General features: G+C 35.9%; 1 protein-coding gene across 4 annotated transcripts in view; it reads left to right on the top strand.

Annotated features, from left to right (window-relative positions):
• The first annotated feature begins 1,447 nt into the window (after positions 1–1,447).
• igsf11 (immunoglobulin superfamily member 11) overlaps positions 1,448–17,683 on the top strand; it is a 150,193-nt gene continuing 133,957 nt past the window's right edge. For all 4 annotated transcript variants that reach the window (XM_030151650.1, XM_030151651.1, XM_030151649.1 and 1 more), the window contains exon 1: positions 1,448–1,721. In XM_030151650.1, the coding sequence (XP_030007510.1) occupies positions 1,661–1,721 (61 nt within the window). In that variant the 5' untranslated portion in view covers positions 1,448–1,660. The remainder of the gene's footprint in view (positions 1,722–17,683) is intronic.

Raw genomic sequence — 17,683 nt, 5'->3', positions numbered from 1 at the left:
CTGTATTCTTGCGTAAAAACATAAATTAATATTGTTTTGGCTAATGTTACTTCTTAGTAAAGCTCTTAATGTTAGCATCTGTCATTTAGTTCTATATTCATAACTGAAACGTTTTTGTCTTCAGTTGTGTGATTCTGAACCTTGTGCTCTACATGATTTATAAACTATCTTAAACTGAGGCTAACCTAGTTTTCCAAATAAGGGGGTACTCTAGCACAAAGCTGTTGTAGCTGTGTTGTATCAAGTATTTGATGTTAACTCTACTTAAATCTCCACAGTACCAGTAGATCATCCACTCACTTGGGTCAATACTATGGGTTCAACTCCAGTAACTCAGTAGTGAACTGTGAGCACTACTGCTGGGCCTTTACCTTGGCAATCACCGCCAAGAAAATACGTCTGCATTGAGATAAACCTCAAAAACAATAGTATGTTGAATTGAAAGCACTCACCAGCTGTAATCCTCTAATTAACGATGACGAGGATGTCAACAACTCTTTGGCTTTTGTATGCTTTCAGGCTTTGTATTGTGTATTTTCCCGGTGTCAGCATTCCGGCCACATATCAATGTTCGTAGACCACTTGTTGTTTGGTAGCTTGTATGGATCCATGTCCAGTCCAATTGTCTTTAATTTCATGTTATATTCCGCATTTTTCCCAGTCTCGCTGTAGTTACCAATATGCTCCGCCATGTTGAGCCACTTTGTTTTTGCCACTCAGTCTGACTTAGAGGGGCGTGGCCTAGGGGGGAAGTGACGTATGTGCATTACCTCTATAAGCCTAGATGATATGATAAACAACGTGCTCCTATTCGCACAAATTCACATAGAGCCATTCATAATTTTTTTTTAAAATTTATTTCGAATATTAAAAAAAAAAAAAAACAAAGGAAAAAAAGGAAAAAAAATGAATAAATACATAAAAAAAAACAAATAAAATTAAATTTAAAAAAAATCGAAAAGGAGCAGTATGAAGTACAACAACTTACATAAACCTATATGAATGCACAGTATTTCCAGGTGCATTTAAGAACCCGTTAATCTGTCGGTTTTTATTTTGAAAAGCCCGCTACGGAAGCCGGGTTGTCCTTAATACCGTGTGACTTTCTGCCAGGTCCGCTCAGCTGCAGCAGAACAAACCAGAAACCATGGAGCGCAACAAGACTCGTTGGAGAGACTCACCAAGCGGACGGGAAAAGTGACAGTTTCTGATCTGTTTGCAAGTCACTTCTAGCGACACAGAGGACATATTAGGGATCCAACAGGTGGACACTGGCTTTTTCCACGCGTGCGTAAATTGATTTGGAAAGGTCTAGGAAAGAAATAATCTTGGAGTGACCGGCAGCTAGGAGGAGAAGGACCGACTTAAAGCGCCCGGAGGACAGACGAGTGCCTGGTGTATATAAATGCTCTCGCTGTTTTTTTTTTCTTTCTTTCTTTTTTTTCTTTTTTGTGTCAGTTGTGAACATTTAACGCTGTTTTTGGAAAATATCGCTGGTATGCGCTGCGCAACATCTGTGACTGTTTTTATGTCTCCATGCCAGTGCGAGAAACAGTCACTTTTGCAGAAGTGAAGTGTGAGCGGAGCTGAGATTCTGTAAAAGAAAGAGGCAAGTGGGTGAAAACTGCGAACGAGCACTGAGGAAGAACAGTTAAGAACCATGGTGAAGTTTCACAACTCGGACCTATGGATAGCCTGGATGGTCATTTTCTGCATGGAGGGTAAGTTGACACACTGTAAATAACTTGTGTGGGTCATCCAAACTACAGAAAGAGCGCATAATAATAAAATAATAAATAATAATAATAATAATAATAATAATAATTTGTAGGTGTGTTTGAAGAGATCACATATTTCGAATCACGTGGACAAATCAGTATTACAGTACATCTGCACTAGAATTGAAAAAACAGATGTATAAGGAATTAAATTGTGCCACGGGCTCAACCTCTCCAAGAGCGCATGCCACAGCCATTTGATCCACCTCCTTAATACAGTATGTTTAGATCAGGTTGATAAATCCCCCAGCATTTCTTCAAAAAGAAAAAAAAAAAAAAAAAACCTGTGATTTAGGATGACTTTTCCTCAGTGGTCGCCATGACATCCTTCCCCTAAAAAGAACCCGTGATTGTCTCATGTCTCATCCTGTGCGTAAAAACCCGGTATTCCTTTTTTTACGCGTCTTACACAAGAACTATATACTTAGAATCCCCCACCACCAAACGGCGCGACTACCGATACACTTTAAAACATGGCACAGTAGTGGGAGAGTCTGTGTTTTGAAATAGAAACGGAGCAGACGGTAGAGGGTTGCGCTGGTAATCCGCCCGATTAACGAGGAGCATGGTGACCAGGCATCATAGGACAGCAGGCAACCCCAAAGGAAAACTGCTATACGTTCCTATAATTCTCCTGCAGGGAATTATACAGCGTGCGTATGTTTGCATGGTTTTCCCGACGTAGTTTTGATGACCTTAAATTACTCCTCAGTCCAGTAGCGTCCTTATTATGATGGCAATAATCCGGTTATCAAACTACTATTTGGGTTCATTCAGACGGTTAGTCATGTGGGTTTGTTATGATTTATAGTCTCATGTAAAACCCAAGCCTTTTTTTTTTTTTATTAAGGGTGAGTTTGAAAGTTTACAGTAAATAAGCCTTTAAATCTTTTAGGAGTGGTTTTCAAGTTAAAAAGAACTGGGAACATCAACAGGACTACTTGGTAAATGACATTTATTAATAGATATAGCCTCCTGATACCCAGCAATGTATTTTTGTCGTCTGTAGGGGACAAGAGTTTCACAGCTTTATTGAGAAAAAAAAACAAAAACAAAAAACAAAATAAGACGCTGTCCACTGCAAAGGACATTCCTAAAAATTTTTAAAAATGCATCTAAAAGATTTTTTGCATAGCGCTGTTTCCAATAATGGTAATTATTTAATAAAAAAAAAAAAAAAAAAAAAAAGCAAAACCTGTACTTTCCTGGGTGTCAGGCACCCTGAAGTACCTGAAGTACCCCCCCACACACACACAAACACACACATAAATAATATAGATATAGAGATATAGATACACACTGTCAAAATACCGTAAACTAAAAAAAAAAAAAAAAAAAATCCTGTTGTTTTTACGGAACCCCCCCCCCCCAAAAAAAAAAACTAGCAGCTGTGGTTTCCAGAACAATACTGTAAAAAACACATCCAAATGTAAACATGTTTACAGAGTAACATGTAGATTTAACATTTTAAACATGTAGATTTAACACTGGATTTAAATGGTAAATGGACTGCACTTATTTAGCACATTTTCTACACCTTCATGGTATCCAAAGCTCTTTCCAAAGCCACCAGGTCCAAGTGGGAGCAATTTAAGGTTCAGTGTCTTCCGTGTAAACTTTGACATATGGACAGTCAGAACCAGAATTGGAACCACCAACCCTTTGGTTATTGGACGAGCTGCTCTACTAACTCTACCAACCCATTTATTTACAAGTTTAAAATGTTATATTGTTACATGTTTACTTTTTTATAACTTTTTTATTAAAAAAAAAAAAAAAAAAAAAAAAAAAAAGCAAATAGGCCGTTATTTCAACATTATGGTCTTGCAATTTAAACGCCACCACATTGTATTTCAATTTACAGTTTTATTTTCTAAAAACAATACAAACACATCATTTCTACATACAAATCTGGTTTTGTTCACATACTCTTCCTGTAAAACTACAGCTATATTTGATTTAATCATTAACACAAAAATCTTTTCAAATAAACAACTTTGCATTGTATTGTCACTTACAGTTTTTTTATGTTGCAATTTTACAACTTTTTGGTGTTAATTCTACAGTCATTTTTTACAGTGCAAAGGACATTCCCAAAAATTTTTACAAATGCATCTGGAAGATTTTTTGCATAGCGCTGTTTCCAATAAAGGCAATTATTTAATGTTAAAAAAAAAAGCCAAAACCTGTACTTTCCTGGGTGTCAGGAGGATATGCACATCTGAAGTAGACACACACACACACACACACACACACACGCACCACACACACACATATATATACTGTCAAAATACTGTATAATAAAGTATGAAAAATAACTCCCTCTGAAATACCCTTCAGCTTTCTTTCAGATAATGTAGATGTCTTTCTTATTTGGAGAAAAATAGCAGAGCACAGCAGAAAAATGTGAGAATACCAGCCAATTCCCCTCAGAACCCGATGTCAGGAAACAAAAGCGTTTCCTCTGAACCATGCACACACACACACACACCAACACACACAACACACCACACACACACACACACCTACACACAGACACACACACCATACACACAGCCTGACATGTCAATTTGGACAGAACACATTGTGTGAGATTGAATTTAGTCTCAATTGACCAGTCCTGATTGTCCAGGTGTTTCACTCTGCTGCTCACTTATTTAGCCTGTAATAGTGAGTGAGCTGTACTCAGGGTTAGACAACCACATCAGCCCACTCTGTTTTTTTTTCTCTTTAAGTGGTTCAAAATGAAAACAGTTTATTGTGGTTCCCAGTATTTTTCCTCTCCGGTAGACTAGTATCTTTGTGTTTACACAGTTCTGAGGAGCCTTAGGCATTGCAGGGACTCAAGCTTTAAGTTTATCCGTGACGTTAGGACAAAATGTCTGCGTGACATCTGCAGTTTCATTATCAAGTGAACTTGCTCAGACAGAAGCTGTATTCACTTGGTTTTTTTTCCCCTCTTGTCTTGTGTCTTGGTGGGGAGCTGCCAGTGCTTCTATAAATAAATTCTGATGCAGCAAAGACAGTATTGATTGTGGTGGCTTGTTTTGGCTGTGTACGCTGGCCTCGAATTGATATGTAGCCTACATGTCAGATGTTGTCGCTAGATTGACTCGATCAGTTTGGTTTGTTTGTGAACAACAGATTTGACAGATGTTTCTATTTATTACATACTAAAGCATCTGCTGGTGAACCTTTTAAAGGGTTATATGCAGTATTGTTACCAAACTCTCAACTGCAGGGGGAAGTTGTGTACCTGAACATACTTCAGATGACCAAAACCACCAGTGAATCAATGCTATGTATCCACAGACTGTGTCACACTGAGTAAAGTATAAAGATCATTGTTATTATGGTACCATCAAGTTTTCTACTTCGAAAAGAAACTCATAGCTGGTCATTCTAACAGTCGGTCAAAATAACACTAGTTGCTTTTCCATTGACCCTCAAATTGTGCAAATTAACTTGGCAAGGCAAGGCAGATTTATTTGTATAGCACAATTCATACACAGGGCAATTCACAGTGCTTTACAAAAATGGAAAAGAGACAGATTTAAAACACACAATTATAATTAAAACGTAATCAATAAAACATAATAATCAATTAAAACAAAGTAAAAGAGAAGAGTGCAGATAGAACCCTTTCAGTTGTTCTATGCACAGTTGAAGAGAGCCGTTTTCAGCCTGGACTTAAACATTGTCACAGTAGAGGTCTGTCTCACATCACCAGGAAGGCTGTTCCAGAGTTTAGCTGCATAGAACTGAAACGCAGCTTCACCCTGTTTAGTCCTGACTCTGGGCACCAGCAAAAGACCAGTCCCTGAGGTTCTCAGGGTCCGAGATGGTTCAAATGGGACCAACATGTCACAGATGTACTTCGGTGCTAGACCATGGAGAGACTTATAAACGAGCAGAGCTGTTTGAAAGTCTATTCTCTGAGTGACAAGAAGCCAGTGCAGAGACCTGAGCACAGAACTAATATGGTCGTACTTCCTGGTTCTAGTTAGGACTCGAGCAGCAGCGTTCTGGATGTACTGCAGCTGTCTTACAGCTCGTTTAGAGAGTCCAGTGAGAAGGCCGTTACAGTAGTTTAACCTGCTAGAGATAAATGCGTGGATAAGTCTGTCTAAGTCTGCTTTAGACAAACCTTTGATTTCTGGCAATGTGTTTGAGATGGTAAAAGGCTGATGATGTAATTGATTTAATGTGGCTGTTAAAGTTTAGGTCTGAGTCCATTATTACCCCTAGATTTCTAAGCTGGTTTTTAGCTTTTATAGTAACAGATTCCAGATGGCTGATGACACTTTCTCTGGGTTTTTGTGGGTCAAAGACAATGATTTCAGTCTTGTCTGAATTTAGCTGGAGTCCACAGGCCCATGTTCACCTGCTGTCAGCGAGATGTAAATCTGAGTGTCGTCTGCATAGTTGTGGTAGGACACGTTATTACTGTGTATTAACTGGCCCAGGGGCAACATGTAAAGATTGAACAAGAGGGGTCCTGGATGGACCCCTGGGGGACCCCACAGGTCACTGCCATTTGGTCTGACACACAGTTTACGATTTGTACTTGTACATCAAAATCTACCTAATGGAAAAACTACAATTTCATTTTTTTTGTTGTTGTTTTTTACCCGCCACCACCCCCCTCTTCGGAGGACAACTTTATTTTTAATTAAAAACCAAAAATTAATTAAAATGAAAAATTGAAAAATGACAATTTCGCTTGTTTTTCGATTAAAAGTTTTTGCACTGGCAAGAGGTGGTTTTTTTTGGGCATAGCATAAATAGTATGTAAAACTGTAATAGATGCAACTAGAGTCATGTAAACAACAACAAAACAAAACAAAACAAAAACTGATGCTGACAGATGTTACAACAAGTGAAGAAGAAGAGTTTTAAAAGAAACATGCCGCGGTATGTGTGGACACACCAGAAAACTGAATCATTTTTTTAATTTAGTATGGGATGGAGGGGTAAAATATAATAATAATGAATATATCTGTCAATCAACACGATATTTACATTTGTCGCCATGCTTATGGCATTACTTCTCATGTCATCTCGTGATAATAAATAAACAAATCATCGCATTTATGATTTAATGGAAAAACCAACATCATGTACTTCTGTTTTTTTGACATTTAGTAATTATCAGTAAAATTTTGCGCATGTGTCCAATGGAAAAGCGACTACTGTCTTATAATCTTCATTGTTACCTCAGCTGATAGTTTACATTATAGCTCTGTTAGCTTATTTCTGTTTTTAGACAGAAAACAGCCGCAGTAAAACCACATATCACCTCTGTTTTCTGTACAGTTTGTGTTGTCAATAGCTGCAATAAAGATCTGTTTGGAATCATCCAAACAAGGTCAGAACTGTCACAGTGTAGTCTGAACCATGGATCAATAAACAGTGAACTGAGCAAAGAAACCATAGAATCATAGAATTCAATCTATAATAATTTAGAAATAAATATATTATAATCATTATAACTTTCCTTTTTAAGCTTTAAAGTCAAACTCACTCTTGTAGAAGAAACTGGGATTTCACCATCAAAGTCCATTCTTTTCATTTAGAGCTGTTTCCAGTGGTGAAAACAACAGTACTTCTAACTTTGATCACTTTGTCACGCTCTTTGATTCCAAAAGTTGCCTCATAAGTCTATTGGACTGTCAGTATGAACACATTTAGTTCATATCTCTACAAAACAAAACACTTACATTTTTGGCATAACTTCAACACTCTTTATTCAAAAACTCTAATGGTAATTTTAGGTTAGTTTATTATTTTTGAACGCACATATAACCCCTTTAACTCACATTTGCTTTTGTAATATATAATTTTTAGTAAATACTGATCTTTGCTGCTTGTTTGAGTTCATTCCTGTATATTTTGTATCTAGGGACCTGAAAAGTTACCAGAAGAAAACTGTGAACAGCTACTGCAGGAGGAAGAGGGGAATTCATAAGTGACTCAGACAGATGTCAGTCATAGCCAAGTTCGTGGCAGGCGCACTTCGTACTTTCAGGTTTCATTAGAGGACATGTCATGTCCTTTTTCAGCCATCAGTTCTCCCAAGTTCCACATAAATATTGCATCCTTCCTTCTCACTTTCTGCTACACAATGAAGTTGAATGAAGTAGGGCTGAAGTGCTTGAAATATTCGCAAAAAGTTTCTAAAACTTAAAGGAAGGCGCAGTAGAGGCTCTATGGTAATAAAGTTATTGGTTCAGCTGTTGTCAGAGTGAACCCCCCTGGCAATATAAACACACTGCCACTCTGTTCCATGCCCCGATTTAACGATTCACCCAGAACAACCCTCAAGGGTGTGGCAGGGACCGATCCCGGAGTCCAATCAATTCAGCAAATTAAATTCACGAGGAGGTGGTGCCTTTGAACTTTCCAACTACTGTTTGTTTTGCTTGTCTGCATAATAGATCTCATAGAACATTTCACATTTGCATACGCTGAAATGTTCATCTTAGCCTCTGGGCGTAAATCTCACTGTCCATTTTAGCTGAAATGTTTGAAATGAAGTGTCCAGTGAAGTAAGAAGAGACAGTATTGCTTAAACTCATTGACATTCATGGCATCTACGTCTACATCAAAGCTTGAACTCAGACTGGGACACTCCTCCCCTTTTCTCTCCATTAACCTTTAGGGCGCTGCTCAAAGTAGCAGCATGAAATTACACAGAAAAAAAACCTCATTTGTTTGTGGTTTTCGTTGTCTTCTTGCGCAGTTTCATTTCTAAATCAATCTGTTACTCAGATTTAATTTATGCAGCTCGGTCGCACTGGGCTCACAGTAGCACGGTGATATGGGACGATGGCAATCCAGTTGTATAAATTAAAACTTGGGGGAATTAGATGAACAAGTGAACTTTTTGGTGGGTGGAGAAGAAGCCAAAGTTACTCACTGAAATGTGTTTCTATTGTCAGTTCAGTGCTGATTTAACTGTAAAGGATCATATTTTTTGTGGGTATATAGAAAATAGTGACAAAAGATTTTAACCCTTAGGGGTCCACGGTCACGGCCTTGTGACTGAATCACATGACATTTTCAACATGTCATAGCATTGAAAGTCGGTCATGTAGACCAGTGGTTCTCAAACTTTTTCCAGTGGAGTACCCCTGAAACATATATTTTAGCCAAGTACCCCCAACTCTGCTTTAGCATTTTTGATTGAAAAAAATGAGACAAAATTTTTTCCTTTGCCAAAGGTGTCTGTTTTTATTTACAAAATTTTGTAAAGAAACATACATATATTTAACTTAAACATAGTAAAAAATAACAAATCTTTATAAGTAAACTGAAAAGTGTCCTCTTCCATTGGTAAGAAAATTTAATGAATCAGTCACTAATGAATAAATGAGCCTTTCATCAACCAAAAATAATTACTTAATTACTCAAGTAAACTCATCTTGAGTAATATAAAATAGAAATATTCTTAAAATTGTACCAAAGTGTAAACAAGATGACAAGCAATAATAATATAGAAAATAAAAATATTAAAATAAAATAACGTCAAGAGTAAATTTATTATATGTATGAGCTTTAATTCTCATTTTTTTTGTAATTTTTTTTTTATTCAGTTCATGAATTTAATGTGTTTTTCCAAAAAAATTTCAAGTACCCCTGGGGGTACACGTACCCCATTTGAGAAAGACTGACGTAAACCACTCGGGACAATTGCATTCAAAAGTGCGAACTTGAAACACTCTCCCACTTTTATTTAGTATTGATAAGGCAAATACAAAAGGAGATATGACGGTTTGAACCCGGAGCAAACAAACATGAGTAAAATTATGAAAATGAGTTGGGGGAGCCGTTATATTTCTGATCATATCTTTGTCATTTTTTGTACTTTCTCAAAACGGAAAAAACTGTGGATTCTAATCCCCAGACTGCATTATTAGCATAGCAGGTAAGGGTGAGAATGACCCCACCTGAATCGGATACGGAAACCGGGAGGACCGGGGGGTGAGAAAACGCCTATGTAAAGATATGCTTTTGTGTCAAATATTTGAGTATAGTTTTAAATTATTACAATTTTGATTTTATATACCTAATATTTGGAACCAATATTCACTTTTAAAGTCTCTGAAAAGGTTCCTTAAGCATCTTTGTGTTATTTATGCAATGAATTATATACAATTTTCAAATTGGATTTTATCTTTATGTTTTTGGTCTTTTGTGTTGATATAGTAGGTTAAAGTGAAAAAATAAAAGGTAGATGATATAGATGAAGTTGTGCTGAAAAAAAGATAGTAAACATGGGTATGGGTATAGTAAACATTTCTTTATAAAGTATATAAAGGCAAAATCAAAAGTACCCAAAAACAGCCAAAACAAGCTCAGACCCCTAAGGGTTAAGAAATAAAATGGACTGTTACAGATGTGGAGTGAGTTGTGCAGCGCAACAAGCCATTTTACCCCCACTGTATATTCAATTTTTACAACAGTGAATGGTGCTTCTTGTGTCACATTGTAACAGCATATTTCCCTGTTCAGTTGCAACAAATACTACAAATGTCGATTGCATATAATAAAAAATCCCGTCTGTGTCGGCTTTATCTGATAAGTACCATTTTTTCCTCCTCTTTCCGCCTGCTGCTAAAAAGGAGCAGCTGGAACAAGAGTGTTGGACAGATGGAACTTTCCACCTCGATTATTTTTCTCACTAAAAATAGCCTCTCAAAAAATTAAAAGACCTCTGGGACCGCTTGCAAAGTGCATGTGCATGTGTGCGTATGCATGTGTATGTTTGAGCGACAGAGGCGCAGAGGACTTCAGACGACAGGGTTCTCAGATGATGGCGGCAGCAGCCATCCTGGGAGTGTGAATGAATAAATGATGGGCAGATATTTGGAGGAGAGAGAGCGCAGCATTTGCCCGGTCCCATGGTCTTAAGCACACATTAAACTGGGCCCCAAAGAGTCCACAGGCTGCTCTGCTGCACGGGAGTTGGCCAAGCATCTGGGGCAAACATCTGATGTGGTCAGTTCACAAAGGTTTGGGGGTTTGGAGGTCTGGGGCTTAGAGGTTTTGGGATTGGTTGTACCTTTAATCAAATGAGGGAATGGTGAATGTTGTGAGGAGGGAGTTGTCGATGCTGAAGTGTAATCTCAGTTGTGTTTTAATCTACATCTGGGTTAGATGCTTAACCCATAAAGACCCAGTGCTACTTATGTGGCAGTTACAAAACAGTTTTTTTTCTCCAAATATGCCTTTTCTTGGGTGATTTATAAGCATTTATTATAATATTATCCTCTGTATTTTGTGTTTTTCAGTGAAAATCCTATATTTCCTATATTTAATTAACTGATCATGTAGATGTTCATAAAAGCTCAGATTAAAGTAGAGGGTTAATATATCAGAAACAGAGAAAACTGAAGAAGAAAAAGTCAATTTTGAAAAACAAGTGTCAAAAACCAAGTCAATTTAACCCATAAAGACCCAGTGCTACTTATGTGGCAGTTCCAAAACAGTTTTTTTCTCCAAATATGCCTTTTCGTAGGTGATTTATCAGCATTTATTATAATATTATCCTCTGTATTTTGTGTTTTTTCAGTGAAAATCCTATATTTTCCTATATTTAATTAACTGATCATGTAGATGTTCATAAGAGCTCAGATTAAAGTGAGGGTTAATATATCAGAAACAGAGAAAACTGAAGAAAAAGTGAATTTTGAAACACAAGTGTCAAAAACCAAGTCAATTTAACCCATAAAGACCCAGTGCTACTGATGTGCAGTTCCAATTTTTTTTTTCTCCAAATATGCCTTTTCTTAGTGATTTATCACCATTTATTATAATATTGTGCTCTGTATTTTGTGTTTTTTCAGTGAAAACTATATTTCTTATATTTAATTTGGTGATCATGTAGATGTTCAAAAGCTCAGATTAAAGTGAGGGTTAATATATCAGAAACAGAGAAAACTGAAGAAAAAGTGAATTTTGAAACACAAGTGTCAAAAACCAAGTCAATTTAACCCATAAAGACCCAGTGCTATATGTGGCAGTTCCAAAACAGTTTTTTTTCTCCAAATATGCCTTTTCGTAGTGATTTATCCATTTATTATAATATTATCCTCTGTATTTTGTGTTTTTTCAGTGAAAATCCTATATTTTCTATATTTAATTAACTGATCATGTAGATGTTCATAAGAGCTCAGATTAAAGTTGAGGGTTAATATATCAGAAAGAGAAAACTGAAGAAAAAGTGAATTTTGAAACACAAGTGTCAAAAACCAAGTCAATTTAACCCATAAAGACCCAGTGCTACTGATGTGCAGTTCCAGTTTTTTTTTTTCTCCAAATATGCCTTTTCGTAGGTGATTTATCAGCATTTATTATAATATTATCCTCTGTATTTTGTGTTTTTCAGTGAAAATCCTATATTTTCCTATATTTAATTAACTGATCATGTAGATGTTCATAAGAGCTCAGATTAAAGTTGAGGGTTAATAAATCAGAAACAGAGAAAACTGAAGAAAAAGTGAATTTTGAAACACAAGTGTCAAAAAACCAAGTCAATTTAACCCATAAAGACCCAGTGCTACTTATGTGGCAGTTCCAAAACAGTTTTTTTTCTCCAAATATGCCTTTTCGTAGGTGATTTATCAGCATTTATTATAATTATCCTCTGTATTTTGTGTTTTTTTCAGTGAAAACTATATTTTTATATTTAATTAACTGATCATGTAGATGTTCATAAGCTCAGATTAAAGTGAGGGTTAATATATCAGAAACAGAGAAAACTGAAGAAAAAGTGAATTTTGAAAAACAAGTGTCAAAAACCAAGTCAATTTAACCCATAAAGACCCAGTGCTACTTATGTGGCAGTTCCAAAACAGTTTTTTTTCTCCAAATATGCCTTTTGTAGGTGATTTATCAGCATTTATTATAATATTATCCTCTGTATTTTGTGTTTTTCAGTGAAAATCCTATATTTTCCTATATTTAATTAACTGATCATGTAGATGTTCATAAGAGCTCAGATTAAAGTTGAGGGTTAATATATCAGAAACAGAGAAAACTGAAGAAAAAGTGAATTTTGAAACACAAGTGTCAAAAACCAAGTCAATTTAACCCATAAAGACCCAGTGCTACTGATGTTGCAGTTCCAGTTTTTTTTTTTTCTCCAAATATGCCTTTTCTTAAGTGATTTATCACCATTTATTATATATTGTGCTCTGTATTTTGTGTTTTTTCAGTGAAAATACTATATTTTCTTATATTTAATTAACTGATCATGTAGATGTTCATAAGAGCTCAGATTAAAGTGAGGGTTAATATATCAGAAATAGAGAAAACTGAAGAAAAAGTGAATTTTGAAAAACAAGTGTCAAAAACCAAGTCAATTTAACCCATAAAGACCCAGTGCTACTTATGTGGCAGTTCCAAAACAGTTTTTTTTCTCCAAATATGCCTTTTCGTAGGTGATTTATCAGCATTTATTATAATATTATCCTCTGTATTTTGTGTTTTTCAGTGAAAATCCTATATTTTCCTATATTTAATTAACTGATCATGTAGATGTTCATAAGAGCTCAGATTAAAGTTGAGGGTTAATATATCAGAAACAGAGAAAACTGAAGAAAAAGTGAATTTTGAAACACAAGTGTCAAAAACCAAGTCAATTTAACCCATAAAGACCCAGTGCTACTTATGTGGCAGTTCCAATTTTTTTTTTTTTCTCCAAATATGCCTTTTCTTAAGTGATTTATCAGCATTTATTATAATATTGTCCTCTGTATTTTGTGTTTTTTTCAGTGAAAATACTATATTTCTATATTTAATTTGATCATGTAGATGTTCATAAAGCTCAGATTAAAGTAGAGGGTTAATATATCAGAAACAGAGAAAACTGAAGAAAAAGTGAATTTTGAAACACAAGTGTCAAAAACCAAGTCAATTTAACCCATAAAGACCCAGTGCTACTTATGTGGCAGTTCCAAAACAGTTTTTTTTCTCCAAATATGCCTTTTCTTAAGTGATTTATCACCATTTATTATAATATTATTCTCTGTATTTTGTGTTTTTTTCAGTGAAAATCCTATATTTTCCTATATTTAATTAACTGATCATGTAGATGTTCATAAAGGTTCAGATTAAAGTTGAGGGTTAATATATCAGAAACAGAGAAAACTGAAGAAAAAGTGAATTTTGAAACACAAGTGTCAAAAACCAAGTCAATTTAACCCATAAAGACCCAGTGCTACTTATGTGGCAGTTCCAATTTTTTTTTTTTTCTCCAAATATGCCTTTTCTTAAGTGATTTATCACCATTTATTATAATATATTCTCTGTATTTTGTGTTTTTCAGTGAAAATACTATTTTTCTATATTTAATTGGTGATCATGTAGATGTTCATAAAGGTTCAGATTAAAGTTGAGGGTTAATATATCAGAAACAGAGAAAACTGAAGAAAAAGTGAATTTTGGAAAAACAAGTGTCAAAAACCAAGTCAATTTAACCCATAAAGACCCTGAGATACTTTGTGGCAGTTCCCAAATGAATTTTTTCTGCTATTTTTAACTTTTCTTAACTGATTAATCACCATTAATTGTAATATAATCTTATTTAGTTTGAGTTTTTTCAGTGTAAATTATGTATTTTCCTGTATTTATTTCACTCATCATGTAGATGTTCATAAAAGCTCATACTAAATTCAAAGGTTATTTGATCAGAAACTGAAAAAACTGAAGAAAAAGTGACATTTTCAGTAAAATATATCAATAACTGAACATAAACCCAGTGTCTCTATGCTCTGTCACTGATCCAACTCCATGGGTTTTACTACTGAATCAATGTTGTAGAAGATGATGGTGTTTCCATGGTAACTACAGAGCCTCTGAACATCCAAATGGGTCATATCTGATGACCATGAATAGATGACAAACTGCTTTTTACACCAATTATTTACATGTATTGATAGATTTATTGGATCAACATTTATTAAACAGTTTACATCAGCAGATACTTTTGGTCGACAGTGGGTGTTTGGGTCTTTATGGGTTAAAAAGGGTACAGGGGAAGTAATGTAGCGGACACAGACAGTCACTTAGTTTGGATTTTTTTCTTAGGTACATCTGTGACAAACGTTTGGCTTTCCAGTGGAAGTTCATGTCTTTCAAATGAGCCACTCTGTCTCTGCTGCATCATCATTTATAGATGGAAATCAAACATTTCACTGGTTCATTTTAATAAATTTAAGAGCCCTCCCACACAAACTAATCAAAGTCAATGAAAACATTTTACTGTTAAATCAACGTTGCAATCCAGGGCCTTGTTAATTTGTTTGGATTCATGTGTAATTTGTTTTAGTCACAGAATCATTGTGTCTGAGAGCTTTGCGGCAGTACTGTATTTGTAGATTAAATGTGATCGTTGTCTTCAGAATGTGAAGAGTGATGCCTTCACTGTATAACTCATGGATGGAAAAGTGGATTTCTGCAATGTCTTAAATGTTTGGTTTCAGGTTTAGAGAAAAAGCTGTAATAAAAAACAAACAAACAAAAAAAAAACACTAGGAGTAGACAATAAACATAAGTGAATTTGCACATTTAAGCTGCATATATAATTATTTTGGTGAGTAGCATATTGTAACAGATTGTAGCATTTGGATGGGATAAACTTTTAGCTTGATCTTCCATCTGAGTGTGTGAGTGTGTGTGTGTGTGTGTGTGTGTGTGTGTGTGAAAAGCCCTGGGCTTATACATATTTAAAGCAGATGTCTTCGTCATGTCGTGGCACCCTGAAGATCCTCTCCTTGAAATGAGCAGTTTTGCTTTGCTGGCTCTTGAGGTTTGACAGGGCCTTTGCTGACAGGACTTCCACATCACATCACATCACAGCGGTGCTCTTCTCTGATACAAGCAGATCCAAAATTAAGGTGACTATAAAAATCTTGTCTGGAGGAAAGTCTGTCTTAGCTTACAGTTTAGTCACACTGCAAATGTGAGCAAACTTTTACATTAATAACACGTCACAGATAAACGGTCGTATGTTGAGTGTATCAGCGATTGTTCCAAAAGCTCAGTGTGAGCAAATAGCGTGAAAAAAATGTTTCACTTACAGTGGATTTCAGCAAAGCATGACTGCTTGTGACTGTGAGCGGGTCATAAGACTGTGAACTAGTCATGACTCTGAATACTTGTAAAGATGTCCGTAGGGTTTTACACAATTTTATGTGAATCTTTAAAAAAAAAAAGCATATTAAAGCAGACATTACATTCAACCAGCAAGGCAGTGGTACCCAACTTTTTTGGCTCGTGAACCCATTTTAACATCACAAATTTCTGGTGACCCCAGACATTCAAACTGAGACTTCTTTTTGCTAAAATTTATGTGTTTTTCATTGTGTAATAGTTTGCGACACTATGTGGCAAATAATATTAATTTTTGATGACATTTAGGTTATATAATGTATATTATAGGCACTGTCGACACAGAAAATGTGTTTTACTATCACTTCTTGTAGCCAAAATAATTCCAAAAAACTGACGTTGCTTTGCTTTGTGGCACCAAGTCTTTGTTTCCGGTGATTTTCTCTTGTTCGTTGCCCATTTTTCAATGTTGTTACCAGCTCACTCAATGTGCAGGGGCATGGTCTGCTTTGGCAAACTGATTAAGAATGATTGTGATTGGTGGATCGCTGTGTGCAATGTGTGTCAGGTACCCAGGATGAAATTAGATGAGAACATGTTGAGTTCATTTACCTCCTACATTGCAGGACCTGCGATGTGACTATTGCGCACACTTACATTGCGATGACAATGCTCAAACGATATATTGTGCAGCTCTATAAGGCAGTGGTTCCCAACTTTTTTTGGCTCGTGAACCCATTTTAACATCACAAATTTCTGGGTCTGTAAGGTCCACCTTGCATGAACAATGAGTGTACCTGTTAGGTACCATGAAGTAATGGTACTAATGTAAGGAACGATGTTCAAAGGGATAATGTGGATGTGGACAGGTGTCTCGATCAGTGGTTCCCAACCTTTTTTCGCTCATGACCCCATTTTAACATCGCAAATTCCTGGCGACCCCAGACATTCAAAACAGACTTTTTTTTTTTTCTAAAATTAATTTGTTTTTTGATCATGTAATAGTTTGCTATACTATGTTGGAAATAAACATTAATTTTAGACACATTTAGTCTATATAATGTATATTATTATGGACGGAGGCAGAAAAGCCAAGTGTAGATTACCGCATAAAGTGAGAATTTTATTTCCTTGGTCAGGATATGTACAGTCAGTCCAGCTTGGATTTACAAGGCTGGCAATTAATACTGAACAAACAAGAACTCAAACTATGAATTATGAAAGAGCTGCAGCATCTGAAACCGACCACAATGAACATTTGAAAGATAAACAGTACCACAGTGCTGCAGTTTCAGCTTTAGAGTTTGTCATGTCTTTTATACACTGGGATTGTCTCTCTCAACTCACCATATATTTTTATTCGTAATTTTTTTTTTTTTTTTTTTATCAATTACTAGAAATTTCTGGTGACCCCACGTGGGGTACCCGACCCCAAGGTTGAAAAACACTGCAGTAAGGTGTGATAGCATTAAAAGCCCTCTACCAAAGCCCATATGTACCTTTCACTTCCTGTCTTGTTGTGATATATTGTAACACTCGGTCAGTGTCTTCCACAGGATCGTTATGTTGATCTCTGGTATTACAAAGAATAGCTGCCGTGTTTATCATTGTAATCCTTCATGCGCTCAGATCAATGGTGAAGAAAATGCTCCCGTGCATACATCCATCTCACAAGTGTGTTCTAACAGGCAGGGTGTGTGTATACCTGGGACTACATATTCCCAGGCAAATAAATTACCCAGGATCCCAAAGGAACAAGGTTTCCCTAGACTGTAATGACCTCATCAGTG

Source organism: Sphaeramia orbicularis, chromosome 13 (assembly GCF_902148855.1).
Source record: "Sphaeramia orbicularis chromosome 13, fSphaOr1.1, whole genome shotgun sequence".
Classification (NCBI taxonomy): Eukaryota; Metazoa; Chordata; class Actinopteri; order Kurtiformes; family Apogonidae; genus Sphaeramia; species Sphaeramia orbicularis.
The sequence above is the reverse complement of the archived record's forward strand: the minus strand, read 5'-3'. Positions and strand labels throughout refer to the sequence as shown.